We start from the raw sequence: 20073 nt of genomic DNA, 5'->3' as shown, positions 1-20073 counted from the left end.
CTGGTTGGTGTTTGTCTAACCTGCTCTTAAAAATCTCCAATGATGGAGATTCCACAACCTCCCTAGGCAATTTATTCCAGTGCTTCACCACCCTGACAGCTAGGAAGTTTTTCCTAATGTCCAACCTAAACTGCCCTTGCTGCAATTTAAGCCCATGGGGTTAACAAGAACCATTTTTTCCCCTCCTCCTTGTAACAACCTTTTATGTACTTGAAAACTATTATGTCCCCTCAGTCTTCTGTTCTCCAGACTAAACAAACCCAATTTTTTCAAACTTCTCTCATAGGTTATTTTCTAGACCTTTAATCATTTTTGTTGCTCTTCTCTGGGCTCTCTCCAATTTGTCCATTTCTTTCCTGAAATGCGGCACCCAGAACTGGACACAGTACTCCATTTAAAGCCTAATCCGCATGGAGTAGAGCGGAAGAATGACTTCGTGTCTTGCTTACAACACTCCTGCTAATACATCCCAGACTAATGTTTGCTTTTTTTGTAACAGTGTGACACTGTTGACTCATTTAGCTTGCGATCCACTATGACCAAGATCAACCAGGATCGGGGCCCTGTTGCGGTAGGTGATGTGCATATGTTGTAGGTAGATCTGCTTCCTGCTAAGGTGGAGAAGCTGTGGAACTCTTTGCCAGAGGACATTGTGAAGGCCAAGTCTATAACAGGGTTCAAAAAAGTACTAGGTAAGTTCATGGAGGATAGGTTCATCAATGGCTATTAGCCAGGATGGGGTCCCTGGCCTCTGTTTGCCAGAAGCTGGGAAATGGGCGATTCTGTTCATTACCTGTTCTGTTCATTCCCTCTGGGGTCACCTGGCATTTGCCAGTGGCAGAAGACAGAATACTGAGTTAGATGGACCATTGGTCTGACCCAGTATAACCATTCTTATGGTCTTAAGCTTGGTCAGAAGGGAGGGTCCTGTGGCCATCACTTTAAAAGCCATCACTCTTTGGGTCATTCTGATCTCTCCAGCAGCTCACTCTGCAACGGACGCCCCCACCCGAGAGTACTTTGTCTCAGGCTGTCACACGCTTTGTCCTAGACTTTGTGAGCTGCACTGTCGCAGAAGAGAGCAGCTGCCATGGATGGAGATGTGGTTGCTGGTGTAGCTGTCGATAGCTTGGAAAGTTGGGACCGAGGGCTTAAAATTAGCAACGAGAGGATTGGGAAGGGGACACTGGTGATGCGCTGAAGGAGGCCCGGCGTGTTGAGGAGGTCGGACACTATATTCTGCATAAGTTGCATCCTCTGGGTTGCTTCCACCTTTAGCCCCAGACAGAGTTACCACAATCCAGCTAGGAGGTGATAACAAAGAAAGGGATCACTGGGACTAAGGTCTCCTCCAGGAAGAAGAAGCTGGAGATAGAAGAAAGCATTTTTCTGGGTCTGAAGTGTCATGGAGTGGACTTAGAGGCTTGGGAGACACTTTTTAGAGAGTGACTTGGCCCAGAGCTGGGACTCGGGAACTCCTGGGGATCTAATCCCAGCCCTGCCACTGATCTGTGGGTTTGGACAGGTCTGTTTCAGCTTCCTTGTTGTGTAAAATGGGGAGTAATGCGCAGCTCCAAGGGTGCCGGGAGGTTCAATTAGCTGCCGTGCCTCTGAGAAGTCTCTGTGCTGGTTGGTTTGTGATAGGTGGAACAGGCGAGGAGCCTCATCTGTGTAATTCTCTGTGCTGCAGCATTCAGCCCGCCATGGGGTCACCGCTGGCCCGTGCGCCTGCCCCAGTGTTCGCACGGGGACCGTGAGGGCTCAGTCTCTATTCCCCTTTGGTTATGTGGGTCTAGCTTGTCGTGCCAAGCCAGGATGAGTGAATGGAGTTGTGTGTGTGTGTCTACTGGCATGTGCCTGTGTTTGTGTGTCCCTGTCCCTGAGGGTGCGAGAAATGCAAAGTGTGAGAGGGGCTGCCCCAGTCTGGGTGTCTGTACACACACACACGCACACACACGGCGACGGGCGCTCCTGCAGCATGTTGTGCATTACCTGGGGGGGACGGGCCCCGCTTTGCAGGGAAGCCCCTGCTGCTGCTGTCCGCTGTGGTGACCTGAGCACGGGAACTGCGGCCACTCTGGCACCGGCTGCTGCAACTGGACTTGATGCTGCTGCGGCTGCCTTCCTGCTGGGGCTGCTGTATTTCATGGTGCGAGGGGACGCTGCATGCTGGGCTCCCGTGGAACCACACAGCGAGACACGGCAGCGTGGGCTCCACCGGGACTGCCAAACAGCCGGCACCCCTGGCTGCTGGGGCGTGAGGAGGAGAAAGTCACGGGTCAGGGGGGCTGCTGGCAGGGGCCCATCCTTGTTCATTAAGTTAAATGCACGAGCCTCGCTGCCTGACCACGGCTCCCACCCATAAAGCTGGCCCTGTTGGGGGGGGGGGGGCAACAACCCCCCTGCCCCCAACTACACCTCTGCCTGGGCACACACACCCTCACCAGCTCTGCTAACACCCCTCCATCCTGACCCACAACCTGCTCGTGAGCATCCTCCCACCCACAGTTCTACCGATATCCCTCACTCCTGACCCGCTGGGCCCCTGCTAGTCAGTCATGGCTTTCCCCAGGGCAGATACAAACACAGAAAATTATGCCCAAGTGTGCGGTGGTGTTTGATGTGGACAAATGGGGGCCTGGATTGAGACCCATGAAACTCATTCTCCTTCGAGGCCTGCATTAGAATTCAACCTAGCGCCTGCGGGACTGAGCAGCTAAGTGAACCCATTGGAATCCTGTCCCACGCAGCGTTAGAGCGTCCCTCCGGCAGCTACCCTCTATGTTCCTGGTTGGGCTCCCCGTGTCTCTTGTGTCCAGTCCTGCAGCAACAAGCTGCTACATTCCCCAGACAGCATTTCCTCCTGGTGGGTAGTCGTTGGGATTGCCTTTAGTCAGCAGGACAAAACAACCCCCTTGTTACAATGCGATGCCATGTTACCACATTTCCCTCTCTCTCCACGCCATGCTGAGATATCAGCACAGGATGTGTCATATTGGACTACAATGCACTATAAGGTGGACAGAAAGCTGGCTAGACACTAACTGGGCGGAGAGGTAGATATGCTGGAGGGTAGGGAGAGGGTCCAGAGTGACCTAGAGAAATTGGAGAATTGGGCCAAAAGAAATCTGATGAGGTTCAACAAGGACAAGTGCAGAGTCCTGCACTTAGGACGGAAGAATCCCATGCACTGCTACAGGGTGGGGACCGACTGGCTAAGCAGCAGTTCTGCAGAAAAGGACCTGGGGGTTACAGTGGACGAGAAGCTGGATATGAGTCAGCAGGGTGCCCTTGTTGCCAAGAAGGCTAACGGCATATTGGGCTGCATTAGTAGGAGCATTGCCAGCAGAATGAGGGAAGTGATTATTCCCCTCGATTCAGCACTGGTGAGGCCACATCTGGAGTATTGCATCCAGTTTCGGGGGGCCCACTACAGAAAGGACGTGGACAAATTGGAGCGAGTCCAGCAGAGGGCAATGAAAATGATCAGGGGACTGGGGCACATGACTTACGAGGAGAGGCTGAGGGAACTGGGGTTATTTAGTCGGCAGAAGAGAAGAGTGAGGTGGGATTTGATAGCAGCCTTCAACTACCTGAAGGGGGGGTTCCAAAGAGGATGGAGCTCGGCTGTTCTCAGTGGTGGCAGATGACAGAACAAGGAGCAATGGTCTCAAGTTGCAGTGGGGGAGGTCTAGTTTGGATATTAGGAAACACTATTTCACTAGGAGGGTGGTGAAGCACTGGAATGGGTTACCTAGGGAGGTGAGGGAATCTCCATCCTTAGAGGTTTTTAAGGCCCGGCTTGACAAAGCCCTGGCTGGGATGATTTAGTTGGGGTTGGTCCTGCTTTGAGCGGGGGGTTGGACTGGATGACCTCCTGAGGTCCCTTCCAACCCTGATCTTCTAGGATTCTATATTCTCCCATCACCACTCATGCCCAAGATAAATGTGTGGCTTTAATTGCCCTGCAGGCTAGGCTGCGTGTTGTAATTAACTGACTAATGTGTTTATGCGCCACTCTGCTTTAGTGGCCAGAGGCTTCTGCAAGATTATTACGTTGGCTGGTTAACGGTGATTATGCCGCAGTTCAAGTGGTAGGCAAAAGTTCTGGAATCCAGGGGCACTGGGTTTTAACCCTTGATGCGGCATGTATGCAATGTATCTGACAGCTGTGATATCTGGCTCTGGGCAGCTGCAAGTTCACTGATGAGGCAGATCCGTAAACAGTAGAACTATCCCCTGAGTTCCAGGACCGTTGGTACTTGTCCTTCATAAACATGCCTGCATGTTGTGATAAAATTATCACTAAATCAAACTAAGAAGGGATCAGCTCTTGCTAATATCCTGGCCCTCCGTAAATTTGTCTCCTTGATTTCACAGTTATGTAAGACATTATCGTTTCATGTGCAGACAGATTGCATTTCATGGTGGCACTAATTCCACATGTCCTGATTATGCCACAGTATCTTGCAGCTGCTAGGAAAGCTTTTTTCCCCCGATGCTCTGAAGTTGCTCTGAGCAAACCGCTCCTTGGCTTATCAGATGTCTGCTTCTTTCTCCTCATGTCAGGGCTTTTCAATCATCCAGTGCCTACGGTGCAGGACCTGAAATGGGAACAACTCAAGGTGTTAGCAGCTTGTCTCTGTATTCAGGCTAATTATGTTCTAAACAGATATCTGCATTGCCCACTGATGTGCTGTTCAAAGCTGATGGGTACAGGCACATTCAGGAATTGGGTTTCTCAGGGGGCCACAGATTTCAGAGTTAGCATTTCATCTGGAGAACAGTGAAGCTCTGGTGGGCAGTGCAGACTTATTTAATTTCTTTCTGCATCAGCATGCCCATCAGAAACCATTCTGGTGAGAAGACGTTGTTATTATTTTAATTGACATTTTATAGCAAACGGGTAAGGCTAACTTAGGCTGTTGCACATTGCAGGGCGCATCCGTTGTGTGACGGTGAATATTCATGTCTTCGGTTATGAAGAGTGACTTGCCGTGCCAAATTACAGAAATGGGATCCTCTCTAGTAATATTTTACTTTTAGATCATTCATCTTAAAGCACCTTACAGCACCACTGAAATGCAATCATCTCTGGGGTGGAGCATGGCAGGGGGACAGGTGTTGGGAGGGTGGATTTCTTTTCGCCCTGGACACTAGGACAAATTCTCACTTATACAAAAAACGCCAAAAGGGTCTCTTACGGATAGGGAAACCAAGGCACACAATTGCCCACGAATGACACTTTATTTTTTTTAAGGTCATATACATACTGTAAACAATCCCCATTTATATAAAAGGTCCATCCATGGCAAAAAGTTTTTTCATAGATTCATAGATTCTAGGACTGGAAGGGACCTCAAGAGGTCATCGAGTCCAGTCCCCTGCCCGCATGGCAGGACCAAATACTGTCTAGACCATCCCTGATAGACATTTATCTAACCTACTCTTAAATATCTCCAGAGACGGAGATTCCACAACCTCCCTAGGCAATTTGTTCCAGTGTTTAACCACCCTGACAGTTAGGAACTTTTTCCTAATGTCCAACCTAGACCTCCCTTGCTGCAGTTTAAACCCATTGTTTCTGGTTCTACCCTTAGAGGCTAAGGTGAACAAGTTCTCTCCCTCCTCCTTATGACACCCTTTTAGATACCTGAAAAACTGCTATCATGTCCCCTCTCAGTCTTCTCTTTTCCAAACTAAACAAACCCAATTCTTTCAGCCTTCCTTCATAGGGTTTCTAAAGGGTTGATAAATGATGACTAGAAGTTATAAGCATGTTAGATGGTTATAAGCATATCGGTAAGAAGGTGTGATCGATGGTTATAAGCAACCTATTGACATGCTGGACTGTATAACAGAGGATTCACCATGTCTTGAAACATCTACTAATCCGCAGCTACTGTAAATGGAACTTACAAACAAAGTGTGATCCTGTAAATTCTGTGTGGAACCGGATTTACCCAGCAGGTCTCGGAGTCCCAGTAACCTAGACACTCAATGCACCTCATTTCTCAGGCGTTTGTCTCAGGTTGCTGTCTAACAGTGTAGAATGTTTGGCGGTGAACAGCAAGCAGATTTTGAGACAGAGGAGGAAAAGAAAAACAGAGATGGGTGAGTTGGAGACCCTTGGAGGAAAAGTACCTACAGATAAAGTATTATCACTGTATAGACAAGATGCCCAGTGGCATGGGACACTGTTCTTCTTAGTGAATGTACTGTCTGACCTATCCCGGTCCATGAATCGTTTGCTCGGGCTGTCCTATCGTGACTCAAAGTGGAATTGTTAAATGAATCTCTGTCAGGCCTGTCAGTCTAACTCTGCTCATATCCTGGCTCTTTTCAGTCGGTAATGTCAGGTGTGGGACACTTTGGGCACTGGGTTATTTTGTAATAGAATATCATGAGCTAGTCTCCGCCTTGATAGAAGCATGTGAGACAGTTACCAGTGAATCCCATTTCCGGAGCTGTGACCTGCGGTCCATCTAGTCCAGTAGCTTCTCCCTGACGGTGGCTGATGCCAGATGATGGAGGAAGGTGTAAAAGTCCCCTCATAGACAATTCCACAATGACATGTGTAACTCTAGCGCCCCTTGTGGCCAAGTTGGCCAAGAAAAGGCGTGCACAGGGAAAGTCCCTTCCACCCCAGGGGCACCTGTTCCAACCCCCCTGGAGTAACACATGTACCCTGCAATAGTACAGTGAATATAGGATAGGGAAATATTTATTTACAGAGGGATGCATGGAGAAAAACAACAGGGGAGAAGATTGGGGGAGCGGTAAAACAGGCTTACTTTCAACGCGAGGCCCCACAGGCCCAGCGGTACTGCAATACAAAAGGGCAGACACCAAGCAATGCGTCTACACTCAGACTTTAGGAGTCCTGGGCAGAGTTCCAGTCTGGCAGCGAGTCTCGGGTGATCCTGGTCGTCTTCGGCGCCAGTAAACTTCCTCCAGCAAACCCCTCCGGTGCCCTTAATCTCTGTGTTGCAGTTCCCTATTAAAGGGGAATAATGGCACTTCCTTTGTCTCTTTAGACTGTAAGCTCTTTGGGGCAGAGACCGTCTCCCACCATGTTTGTACAGCACCTAGCACATTGGAGCCCTGATCTTGGTTGAGGACTCAAGTTGTTGCTGTCCAGGGGGCTATTTGATTCCTCCGCCCACCAGTGCTGTTGCCAGCCCAAGTGTCTCAGGGTAAGTCTACACACCAAAGGAAAAAATAGGGCTGGGCCGTGCTGGCTGACTCGGGGCTGCGGGGCTGTTTCACTGCTGCATGAACTTCCGGGGGAACCTCCCACCTCGCAGGGTCCTAGATCCGGGCACCAGCCCGAGCCCTGACGTCTACACAGCAGTGAAACAGCCCCGCAGCCGGAGCCCTGCGAGCCCGAGTCAGCTGGCACGGACCAGTGGCAGATGTCTAGTTGCTGTGTAGACGTACCCTCCGAGTCAAGATGGCAGCTTCCTATTAGTTAAGTGTTCTCCTATAGAACTTCCGTATTGCACTAATTTCCCTTTAAGGCCCGTTGCCCTTTATGGTGTCACGGTGATGGCTGCTCAGTAGACCAGGGATAACGAGGTCCCCTCTCTAATGGGGATCTTTGTGTGGATCAGACTGAGCTGCTCTCGGTCCCTGAGAATTTCTCTGTTTTCCAGGGAAATCGAAGAAGCAAATTCATTCAAAAAATGTTTTAATTAACAACTTAAAATCTCTTGAGGACAGATTCCGAGTCATCAGCCACTGCATAATTAGAACTGAAGAGCCTGATGGAACGCTGGGGCTTTGGCTGTTCTGGGAGAGTCCGGAATCAGAACTTCTGCATTCTAGTCCCAGTTCTGCTAGGTGACCTTGGGCAAGTCATGTTGCTGCTCTGTGCCTCAGTTTCCCCACTTGGAAAATGGGGATAACACTGAACTACCTCAGAGAGGTGTAACTAACTGGCAGCTCACCAATGAATAATGTCTGTAAAGCACTTTGAGAGCCTTGGATCTCAGGTGCTTTAGAAGCACCAAGTTTGCATGTTTGAGCTTTGAAAAGGTTAAAATATGGGGCCTGATTCTACTCTTGGGTGTAAATTGGGAGTCATTCAATCGAAATCAATAGGATTACAGTGGTGTAAGTGAAAGGGGAGCTGGGTATAGGGACGCTCCCTGGAATGGAATGGTTCAGAGAGATGCAGGGAGCCAATGGCTTTTTCCAGAGTGTCATGTGACTGGGGAGAGCATTTGTCAGGGTTCCCTCCCCACTCTGAACTCTGGGATAGAGATGTGGGGACCTGCATGAAAGACCCCCCAAGCTTACTTCTACCAGCTTAGGTTAAAAACTTCCCCAAGGCATAAATTCTTCCTTGTCCTTGGACGGTATTGCTGCCAATACCAAGTGAGTTAGACAAAGATTCAGCAAAAGGACCACTTGGAGTTCCTGTTTCCCCAAAATATCCCCCCAAGCCCTTCACCCCCTTTCCTGGGGAGGCTTGAGAGTAACCAAGGTGAGCACAGACCACACCCTTGGGTTTTTGGGACACTAAAAACCCAATCAGATTCTTAAAAACAGAACTTTTATTACAAGTAAAAGAAACACCTCTGTAAAATCAGGATGGAAGGTAAGTTTACAGGGTAATACGAGTTAAAACACAGAGGATTTCCCTCTAGGCAAAACTTTAAAGTTACAAAAAAACAGGAATAAACTTCCCTCTTAGCATAGGGAAAACTCACAAGCTAAAACAAAAGATACTCTAACACATTTCCTTGCTATTACTTAATATTTCTGTAATAGTAGATGTATCATTTCAGTAGGAGCTGGATTACTTGCTTGGTCTCTCCCTTTTGTCTCCCGAGAGAAAATCTACAGAGCACAAAAACAAAGCCTTTCCTCCCCCCCTCACCCCCATTTGAAAGTATCTTCTTTCCCCATTGGTCCTTCTGGTCAGGTGCCAACCAGGTTATCTGAGCTTCTTAACCCTTTACAGGTAAGGAGGGATTTTATGCTACCCTTAGCTGTATGTTTATGACAGCATCCCTAGGGATTTCCCGAGCAGCTGCTCTTCTGCGGCTGTGGGGAGCCCAGAAACCCTACGGCAACTCAGGGGAAGCTTTGCAGCTGCCGTGATTGTGACTGTTCCCCATCAGTCCCTGCTCACTCTTGCCTCGCTGTGTGGGTTCAGCACCTGGAAGGGGGAGGAGTTCATTCATCCCCACACAGCACAACACACGACAGCTGAACCGGCTGAGTCAGAGGCCCTGATTCTTCTGGTGTGACTCCACTCAGCGCTACTCCTGAGGTGCACCAGTGTGAATGAGAGGAGAATCAGGACTCGAATGTCACTGCACGCTGCCCTGACACTGGCTGCAGACCAGCAGCAGAACCACAGAGCTAAAAAGCACGAGTCTCTACCGTTGGAGCTGAAGGAGTAATTCCATGAGCTAGCCGTTGTAGTAGACTTTACCCTCTTACATGGATTAGCCACTGGGGGGGATAAAGACTCATACACAACATGTATCGGGTTTACCTTTGCAGCACATAGATTCATTACAAAACGGCCGGGGGAATGGATAAAGCAAAGAAATGTTGAGGCCTAAGGCATGATAATTGGAGCCGTGTTAGCCAAGCCCACTGTACAGGCCTGGTAATGGGGGTGATGAACCTGGCCAGGGTTTGTGAAACCCACTGGGGACTTGCATCTGAAGAAGTGAGGTTCTTACCCATGAAAGCTTATGCTCCCAATACTTCTGTTAGTCTTAAAGGTGCCACGGGACCCTCTGTTGCTTTCCACGGGGGAATGAGTGTTACAGGTCCCCCCTTCTGTGAGGATCTGCAGAGGATATGAGTTGTTGCAGTTCCAAGCTATTGGAGCCTTAATTCTGTAGCTCATGCTGTTACCACTGGAGGTCGTGGGTTCAAGCCCCGGTGTATCAGCGTAGAGGGAGGTCATCTAGAGTTGCCAGGCATCTGGTTGTCAGAAAGGAACCCTGGCAGTTCCAGTTAGCACTGCTGACGGGGCCGTTAAAAGTCTGGTCGGCAGTGCAGCGGGGCTAAGGCAGGCTCCCTGCCAGCCCTGGCTCCGTGTGGCTCCTGGAAGCAGCGGCATGTCCAGCTCCTAGGTGTAGGGAGCGGCCACCGGGACTCAGCGCGCTGCCCCTGCCCCAAGTGCCGGCTCCACAGCTCCCATTGACTGGGAACTGTGGCCAATGGGAGCTGCGGGTGTGGCACCTGCAGCCGCGGGCAACACACAAGGCCCCCTGGCCCCTCCGCCTAGGAGCCGGACATGCCGGTTGCTTCCGGGAGCCACCTGAGGTAAGCGCCGCCTGGCTGGTGCCCACACCCTGAACCCCCTTCTGCACCCCTGCCCCAGCCCTGAGCCCCCTCCCACACCCTGAACCCCTCATTTCTGGGCCCACCCCAGAGCCTGCATCCCCAGTTGAAGCCTTCACCCCCTCCTGCACCCCAACCCCTTACCTCAGCCCAGAGCCCCCTCCCATACCCTGAACCCCTCGGTCCCACCCCTCACCCTGAGCCTGCATCACCAGTGAGGGTGAGGGAGAGCGAGTGACAGAGAGGGGGGGATTCAGGGAGCATGGCCTCAGAGAAGGGGCAGGGGAGGGGTGTGGTCTCGGGGCAGGGGTGTTCGGTTTTGCACGATTTGAAAGTTGGCCACCCTAAAGTCATTGCATTTGTTCAGTGCTTTCCTATGCAGCGATGGCCTTTGGATTGTGTGGGGGGAAATGCAAGCTGTCGCGCTCCTGCGGAACGGAGTCCTTTTGGGTCAGGGCCCCTTTCAGCAGAGCCACTCGCCTTCTGCGTTCTATCCTGTGCCTCTGTGTCTTTAAAAACTCATCTCCAATCCCCCTGGGGGTTTCACCTCCTGAGTCCAGAGGATTAGACACACCCAAGGGCAAACCTCTGTGAATGTTAATGAGCTAGGTACTAGGCGAGCAGGGTCCAAGCATGCTCAGAGGGGCCATCATGATTTGCTTACTAAAGGCAATCACAGCTGGCTGATGGGATTAGGGGTTTTTTTAATCATTCCTTCTCCCTCCCGCCATCCATTATTTGTAAGTCTGCAGAGCTGGACGCCTCTCAGTGTAAGGTCGCTAAATGCTGTTCTAAGCTTCCGGAGGTGTGGTTGGATTCGGAGTCAAACAGGTCAGTCTGGGACGATGGGGGTTCGCTGTGTAAATTAACAGGATGACATGGCTGTTCCATCTCCCATCACTCTTCGGAAAGAGCCGATGTTTTTGCCCCAAGTTTCCTCTCCGTTGCCTGCTGCTCAGTGACCGTCCTCCACTCCAGAGGTGGCCACGTTTCACTGCCGCTCACTTTGGGGTCCCTCAGGCGCATTTCCTGCCCCTAGCATGTCTGGAATGGCATGTTCTCTGCTTGGAGCCCATTGATGTGATCCCCTTGGTTCCCTTTGTGTAATTCCTCCCCAGAGATTCCTCGTGGGATCGGCTGGTTTCTGGCAGCGCCAGGGGCTTGACAGCTGCGTCAGTCTGACAGGCCGCAGCTCCTGGGAAGGAACTCTGCTGTTAGACCCAATCTGTGTTTAACTCTGACACGTCAAAGCAGGGTGGGCGACCGCTGACAGGTGACTTCAGTAGTTTAAAGGGAAAAACTTGTCTATATATATATATATATAGAGAGAGAGAGAGAGAGATTTCTCTCTAAAGCAGCCGTAACCCTCTCCTCCCCAGCTCTTGCCTGGGAACTTCTACTGCCATCTGCCCCCTGGAGACGCTGCAGCTTTTCATGCCTCTCTCCACTCACTGGCATTCAAAGCAGAGCCCAGAAATAGCTCACCAGGAATGTGGATAGCTGCCGTGACCAAAGCAAAAATGCAGAACCCCTAGGAGCTTGTGCCCATCCCTCCCACTGCCAGCTGTTCAGTGGATTTGCTCTGGGGTGCCCCCTGTTGTTTCCTTCTGCCCTCTTCCCCATGGATATAGAGGGCCCTCCGGTAGTGGAGCCCATGGGCCCAAGGTGGATGCCCCCAGTCCATGCAGCCTAGTTCTTTGTGTGGCTGAGCATAGCTGGGTGCCGGGTGCATGGGCCAGGGGGCTCTCCTGGGGGGCGGGAATTCCTCCTTCCCTGTGAGGCAGGGAAATGATTGTCCTAATTATAGAGGGATAAACTGAGCTCAGGGATCGTCCGTATTACAGTCCTGTCTTCCGTCCCCCCGCTGTGATCAGGGCCCCATTGTGTTAGGTGCTGTCTGTGGCATAAGAGCCAATCCCTGCCCTGAAGAATTTACAGTCTAAATAGACAAGCCAGACAATGGGTGTGTGGGGTGGAATATAGTCCCCATTTTACAGATGGGTAATTGAGACCAAAAAGGATCATTAAGTGACATGCCGCAGAAGACCAGAGACTGAATCTGGTTCTCTTAGGCTTGGTCAAATGCCTTAACCACAAGAGCATCCTTCTAACATAGTGACTTTCTCATGCCACAAGTAGGTGGTTGAGCTGGGACTCGAACCCTCACCTGTGCCTCCCACCCCTGTAGTGCTGCTCCAGAGAGGGTGGTTCTCCTCTCATGGATGCCTAGTTCACACCACTGATGAGAGTGGAGTCACACCTGACTGTCACTGAAGAGCCCGCTAGGTCCAATCTCTGGCATAGACTCAGAGAATATCAGGGTTGGAAGGGACCTCAGGAGGTCATCTAGTCCAACCCCCTGCTCAAAGCAGGACTACTCCCCAACTATTTTTTTTTTGCCCCAGGTCCTTAAATGGCCCCCTCAAGGATTGAACTCACAACCCTGGATTTAGCAGGCTAGTGCTCAAACCACTGAGCTATCCCTCCTCCATGTTGGCTGTGTCTATAGGTGTGGCTATAGCTTCACTGCTCCAATACCCAAGACTAGCTAGATTAAAGCTGTGCAAGCTGCAATCCCAGCCCAGGGTTGCAGGACAGACACAGGCTATGGAGAGGAGCCCATCCTGGATGTTCCAAGTTGCTTACTGGGCTCCCAGGTCCATTAGGGGCTTGGAACACTGAGCACATGGAAGAGAGAACAGCCAAGCAGCTATTGGGATGAAAATAATCCCCTCGCTCTGTAGCCAGTGCGGAGGCTGGAATCTGACTCATCCCAGCACCTCCGGTGTTGTCATCTTCCCCGGAGCAGCTCGCAGCACAGAATGCCAGGTGTCTGGTGCGGCTGTCTCGGCTAATTAAACACGCTCCCCGGCCCTGCGGAGAAGCGAAGCAGCAGTTGGGGGTTAAAGCTCCCTCGCCCACAGCTTGTGCCTCTCTCTGTGTGGTAGTGCTGAGCGTGACCTGTGAGGTTTGGTATGTTCTACACTTTTTTTCCCTGCTTGTCTTTTTACCTGGGAAATATCAGATAGTAAATCTCGTCTGCCCTGTTTTGGCCAGTGAGATGGACTTCACTGAAGGGGCGTAGGGTTGCTTTCAATCTTTAACAAAGAGCACTTTTCTCCCAACTGAGTGCCAGTTGCTTGAGTTCAATTTGGTGCGTAAGAAATGCGTCTGGATGAGCTGGTTCTTTTAAGAGAGTTGAAGATCAGGCTCCCCTATGCCAGGTGCAGCCTGCTTTCCCAGGTGGAGTGATTACCACCGTGGGTCACGTGATGGGAGCTTGTGACTAGAACCAGGCCTGCTCTGGGTAGATTGAACACTGGCTGAATTCAGGAAGAGAGCTGGCTGCGAAGATGGCAAGGGGACAACTCTCAAAACCTGCCAGGCAGAAGGCAAATAGACACACCTTGTGCTCCCTTCTTCTGCAAGTCACTTTTTCAAGCGGTAATTTCTCTTACTAGGTCTAAGTTTCTTGCCTCGTTCTGCAGCCTGCACAAAGAAGCCCATGGAGATGATTTGCCGTGTTATGATCAGGCCCTCTTCCAACTCTGGGTGCTCACCACTTGCCCCCTCCCGTAGAAGGGCTCTCTTCCTCTGCTTTAAGAACATGAGAACGGCCGTACTGGGTCAGACCAAAGGTCCATCTAGCCCAGTATCCTGTCTTCCAACAGCAGCCAATGCCAGGTGCCCCAGAGGGAATGAACAGAACAGGGAATCACCAAATGATCCATCCCTTGCTGCCCACTCCCAGCCTCTGGCAAACCGAGGTTAGGGACACCATCCCTGCCCGCTTTACTCTTTGCTTGGCCTCTGTTTTGGAATGGTGACCAGTTCTGCTGGGATCTGATGTGGGAAGAGATCAGCAAATGCGGCTCAAGGAGAGCAATGGGTAGGAGAAACCTCTTCCACTTGCCTATGGGAAGGGATGTGCTGTCATTGCTTCAGAGGGTGGTGGGGGGAGAGTGAGGAAGAATGGCCTTGTGGGTTAAGATACTGGCCTGCAACATCCTGTGTAACCTTGGGCAAGTCACTTGATCTCCTGATGCCTCTAGTTCCCATTTGTAAAATGGGGGTAATAAGCTGTGCTTAATTTGTATTGAAAGAGGTGCCGGGGCTCAAGCAATGTTTTTACTTTCATAACTGATGCAGCAAGGCCAGGGGTGCCGGGGCTAGGAACTGCCAAGCCCAGAGGTGAGCCTCCCACAAGTTCTTGTGCAAACTAAGCACTGTTAATAAGACTTTCTTCCTGTCTTTCCCTTTGCCTGGTCTGGATTTTGTTTGGTTTGATTAGCTTGCAAACTCTCTGGCGCAAGTACTGTCTCTTCCTCGTCCAATGAGGCCTTGATCTACGCTGTGTGAGTGCAGGGGACTGGACTAGATGACCTCTCGAGGTCCCTTCCAGTCCTGTGATTCTCTACTGGAATATGAATGACAAATAATCATGAAGCGCGTGTTTCTTTGAGGATGTTCTTTGTGGCCAAATCCTTCCTTATGATGACGCTGCAAAGGAGGAGACCTATTGGGGGAGCAGATTACCCCTCGTCAGCCTAACGTGGGGTTTCTTGCACCTTCCTTGGAAGCAGCTGATGCTGCCCACTGTGACAGACAGGACCCTCGGCTAGATGGACCCTGGCTCTGCTCTGGTCTGGCAATTCCTCTCTTCCTAAACAACAGCGACCTGTCTAGATAGTGAGGAAGTATCCGGGAAGAGTCCCCTTTTGGCATGTAGAAAGGGCCCCTCTTTGTTCAGCCTGTAAATACTCCAGAAGCAGTGGTTAATTGGTACCAACGCTGAGCCCCGGCACCTCTGGGCCTGGCAGTTCAGAGCCCCGGAACCTCTGGGCCTGGCAGTTCAGAGCCCCGGCACCTCTGGGCCTGGCGGTTCAGAGCCCGGCACCTCTGGGCCTGGCGGTTCAGAGCCCCGGCACCTCTGGGCCTGGCGGTTCAGAGCCCCGGCACCTCTGGGCCTGGCGGTTCAGAGCCCCGGCACCTCTGGGCCTGGCAGTTCAGAGCCCCGGCACCTCTGGGCCTGGCGGTTCAGAGCCCGGCACCTCTGGGCCTGGCGGTTCAGAGCCCCGGCACCTCTGGGCCTGGCGGTTCAGAGCCCGGCACCTCTGGGCCTGGCGGTTCCTGGCCCCGGCACCTCTGGGCCTGGCGGTTCAGAGCCCCGGCACCTCTGGGCCTGGCGGTTCAGAGCCCCGGCACCTCTGGGCCTGGCGGTTCAGAGCCCCGGCACCTCTGGGCCTGGCGGTTCCTGGCCCCGGCACCTCTGGGCCTGGCGGTTCAGAGCCCCGGCACCTCTGGGCCTGGCGGTTCAGAGCCCCGGCACCTCTGGGCCTGGCGGTTCAGAGCCCCGGCACCTCTGGGCCTGGCGGTTCAGAGCCCCGGCACCTCTGGGCCTGGCGGTTCAGAGCCCCGGCACCTCTGGGCCTGGCGGTTCAGAGCCCCGGCACCTCTGGGCCTGGCGGTTCAGAGCCCCGGCACCTCTGGGCCTGGCGGTTCAGAGCCCCGGCACCTCCGGGCCTGGCGGTTCAGAGCCCCGGCACCTCCGGGCCTGGCGGTTCAGAGCCCCGGCACCTCTGGGCCTGGCGGTTCAGAGCCCCGGCACCTCCGGGCCTGGCGGTTCAGAGCCCCGGCACCTCCGGGCCTGGCGGTTCAGAGCCCCGGCACCTCCGGGCCTGGCGGTTCAGAGCCCCGGCACCTCCGGGCCTGGCGGTTCAGAGCCCCGGCACCTCCGGGCCTGGCGGTTCAGAGCCCCGGCACCTCCGGGCCTGGCGGTTCAGAGCCCCGGCACCTCCGGGCCTGGCGGTTCAGAGCCCTGGCACCTCCGGGCCTGGCGGTTCAGAGCCCGGCACCTCCGGGCCTGGCGGTTCCTGGCCCCGGCACCTCCGGGCCTGGCGGTTCAGAGCCCCGGCACCTCTGGGCCTGGCAGTTCAGAGCCCCGGCACCTCTGGGCCTGGCAGTTCAGAGCCCTGGCACCTCTGGGCCTGGCAGTTCAGAGCCCCGACACCTCTGGGCCTGGCAGTTCCTGGCCCCGGCACCTCTGGGCCTGGCAGTTCAGAGCCCCGACACCTCTGGGCCTGGCAGTTCCTGGCCCCGGCACCTCTGGGCCTGGCAGTTCAGAGCCCCGGCACCTCTGGGCCTGGCAGTTCCTGGCCCCGGCACCTCTGGGCTTGCTGCATCTGTTATGAATGTAAAAAAATTGCTTGAGCCCCGGCACCTCTTTGCTTACAAGTCAAGCAGTGTCCAGAAGCAATGATTGGGAATGGAGGGGGAATAGCCCTGTCCTGAAAGGCAGATGGACTGGATAATCCCATGCGGCTTTTCTGTCTCTAGCGTCTCTGAGCTCTAAATGCCGCAGGGCGGCAATGCGGATGGAAGTGGGGGCCTAGCTGGCTCCCAGGGTAGCTAATGGAGTGTGGAGCCTCCCACTTGTTAGACTGGCTCAAGCTGGTGATGAAGGTCAGAGTGCCGCTGGGTGGCCTGCGTTGAATGAGGCTGATGCAAATAGAGTGACCAGATAGCAACTGTGAAAAAACAGGACAGGGGGTGGGGGGTAATAGGCGCCTATATAAGAAAAAGTCCCCAAAAAACGGGACTGTCCCTTTAAAAATGGGACATCTGGTCACCCTAGATGCAAGTATCCATAGCACAAAACCACCAGGAGCTGCTTTGGTCCAAGGACAGAATGGGCCGTGGAGACTGAACTGCCGTAGAGGTGAGCTCACGCTCAGGAAATGCTGCAGATCTGGGGGAGAGGGAGCTGAAAGACGAGCTCCTGCCCTTGTAACGCTTCCCCATCACCGGCTCACTTACTTGCGGTGGTGGCCGGTACCTGAGTGTGACCTTGAGACGTTGATCGTGCTGCCCAGGAATTGCTTGCAAACAAAGTGACTCATTAAAGGGCAACGGTCACTGAGATTAGCCATTAAACCAGCCCCGAGTCCTGGGAATTAGGCCCTGCCCAAGGCTCACTAGTTCCAGCGCTGCGCTGTTCCTGCATTTTGATTTTATTTATTATTTCAGAGGGGAAAATCCCAGCGCGTGTGATTGGATGTGTAGGTGAGATCTGCTCCTGCTTTCCCATCTGCCCAGCTCACCAGACCCTCCTCCTGGCTCAGTACAGTAACTGCCCCACTCCCTCTCCTTCCCCTCTGCTCTTGTCCCTAGTCTCTGCAGCATTATAGGAGCTCCCCTGATTCCCCACTTCCCCCTGCTCCTATCTCAGCCCTGCCCCAATTATTTTCTTCACACTCTGTATAGCAAACAAGCCCCTTCCACCTCTCTCCTTGTCTGCTGGTGGGAAGGAGTGAGAATCGGGCCTGCAAGGATTTTTAGCTGGCTGTTTGGAGAGGAGACCCAGTTCTCTCTTTGTCCCTGGCTTAAAGGTGACATGACAAGGAAAATGGAGCGTGTGCCCTTTTTTTATTTGCTGCTTTTTGGTGGTCTGAAAAGAAACTTGGTAAAAATAATAAAATCTGGCTTGATTTGTTGTTTTGGTCCACTAGAAATCCAGGTTTCGCCTGCCCCGTGCGGGCTCGGGAGGAGTGGAGAGCTGGTGCAGTGGTGACACCACAAGAGTCCGAGAGTGAAAGTGGAGCTATTAAGAGAAGGGATTTTAGTCAGATGATTTCAGACTTTGGTTTTGCTAACACCTGTTTAGATTCATTAGCTTCCCAGGCCAGATTGGGATCATCAAGTCTGACCCGCCCCTGTATAACAGGCCAGAGACCTTCCCCCAAATAATTACTAGAGCTTTTAGACAGACATCCAATCTGGATCTGAACATTTCTAGTGATGGAGAATCCACCACAGCCCGTGATAAATAGTTCCAATGGTGACTTACTCTCATGGTTAAAAATGGACGCCTTATTTCCAGCCTGAATTTGTCTAGCTGCAGCTTCCAGGCGTCGGATCGTGATGTGTCTTTGTCGTCTAGATTGAAGAGCCATTACCAAATACTTGTTCCTCATGTAGGTACTAATAGATGGGGATCAAGTCACCCCTTAGCCTCCTCTAACTCTAATGTCAAAGGGAACTCGCTAGGAAAGTTTGGGCACCTTTGCTTCATCAGTTATCCTGCAGGACTGCATGGTGCACATGCAAAGCCACGGGGCTTAAACTGGCCATTCCTGATAGGTTAAACCCCCCCCTCCCCATCCCTCTTCTCAGGCCTACTTTGTCCATCAGAAAGAAGCAATCAATAAATAAAAGGCCATGGGCCCAATTAGAAAAAAAATCTTTCCAAGTGGAAAGGCTTTTAAAAAGGGAGCTGCCTGGGGATTCGGAGGCACCCAACCTCTTTAAAAGATTGCCAGAAAATGCTAAGCAGCCAAGCTCTGAGAATCCACGCCCCTTTACCATGGGCAGCATGTATAAGAGGCCAGGGGAGGCTAAGCATCCCCCAAAAAGGCCGGTCAAGGGCCTTTACGGTGTCTCGACTTTGGCCCCATCTGAAGACCTTGGCCGGCTGCAGCCAGGTGTGCGGTGCTGACAAACAGGGGCTGTTCCACTCGAGTGTTCCCAGCGGAATTTTAATGGCACCTTTAACCAATGAAACCTCCACCGGCTTCTCTCTGCCCGGGAGGAGGAAATGGAAGGCCAGCGTCTGGGGGAGGTTAGAAGAAGGATTTAGGGAGACAAATGGAGAGGAGATGGGGAGGGGAAGGAGAAGCCATAGACAGTAGCTGGTAATTGTATACTGATGCCTTTCATAGTGCGAGGCAAGGCGAAATGAAAGGCTCTGGGGAGAGATCAAAAGAAAGTACAGAGAGAGAGAGAGAGAGAAAAAGAGCAAGTGAATGAGCCACGGAGAGGGATGGATTCCTGATGAGCCAGAATTAGAGGGTTACAGAATCAGCTGAGAGGCAGCTGAAGAAATAAACAGTGGCTCTGGGAGGAAGGGAGCAAACAGACAGGCGGGAGGAGGGGGAAAAAAGCCAGAATAACAGGAACCTTAAAGCCGAGAGCTGGGAAATTAGAGCAGCCGGCAGTGACTGTGTTTTTGCACAGGAGGCAAATTGGGTCGGGGTTGTGGGGGGGGGGGGAGATTTGTGCGGGTGCAGTTTGCAGCGTGAGAGCCCTGGTCTCTGTGGAGGCAGGAGACGCAGCCCCTTCTCCTGCAGCTCTCTGCCCCGGCGGAAGGCGCATCCCCGCACTGAAGTTGCCTGATGGATTACAGAGCTGCTGCGGACCATCACGTTTGCAATGGTAATGTATTGTCTGGGCGCGGAGGAACACATGGGAGACAAGCTGGACGACAGGAGAGGCAGGATGGGCTTGTGTCCCAGGCTTCAGCCTGGGAGATCTGGGTTCTGTTCCCGGCTCCGCTGCAGACTCCCTGAGTGATCCTAGACAAGTCAGCCAGGGCAGGTTTGCACTTAAAAAGCTGTGCCGGTGCAGCTGTAGTGAAGACGCTCCTACACGGGTGGGAGAGCTCTTCCCATCCACCTCTGCCAGAGGCAGTAGCTATGTCAATGGGAGAAGCTCTTCTGTCTGCAGTGGGGGTTAGGTTGGTGTAACTGCGTCGCTCAGGGGTGTGCGTCGCCCTGGGCGACGTAGTTATTCTGATGTACATTTGTAGTGTAGACCTGGACACAGTCGCTCTGTGCCTCAGTTTCCCATCTCTAAAGTGGGAACAATAATCTCCCCTGTCTTTCACTCTTGTCTGTTTCGATTGTAAACTCTTCGGGGCAGGGGCTCGCTCCTGCTCTGTTTATACGGCACCTAGGATGGTGGGGTCCCGATCTCAGCAGAGGACTC

At 52.6% G+C, this 20073-nt stretch overlaps 1 protein-coding gene across 8 annotated transcripts in view; it reads left to right on the top strand.

The window, feature by feature from the left end:
• EFR3B (EFR3 homolog B) overlaps positions 1–20073 on the top strand; it is a 166515-nt gene that overhangs the window by 23112 nt on the left and 123330 nt on the right. The window contains exon 1 of one of the 8 annotated variants that reach the window (XM_008173898.4): positions 10872–11142. The exons of 5 other annotated variants lie outside the window; for them this stretch is intronic. In XM_008173898.4, coding sequence (XP_008172120.2) covers positions 10998–11142 — 145 coding nt within the window. In that variant the 5' untranslated portion in view covers positions 10872–10997. Of the gene's footprint in view, positions 1–10871; positions 11143–19196; positions 19522–20073 lie in introns of those variants that run through there. 2 more of the 8 variants (XM_008173900.4, XM_065590101.1) reach the window with 2 other exon arrangements.

Source organism: Chrysemys picta, chromosome 3 (genome assembly GCF_011386835.1).
Source record: "Chrysemys picta bellii isolate R12L10 chromosome 3, ASM1138683v2, whole genome shotgun sequence".
NCBI classification, from domain to species: domain Eukaryota; kingdom Metazoa; phylum Chordata; order Testudines; family Emydidae; genus Chrysemys; species Chrysemys picta.
The sequence above is the reverse complement of the archived record's forward strand: the minus strand, read 5'-3'. Positions and strand labels throughout refer to the sequence as shown.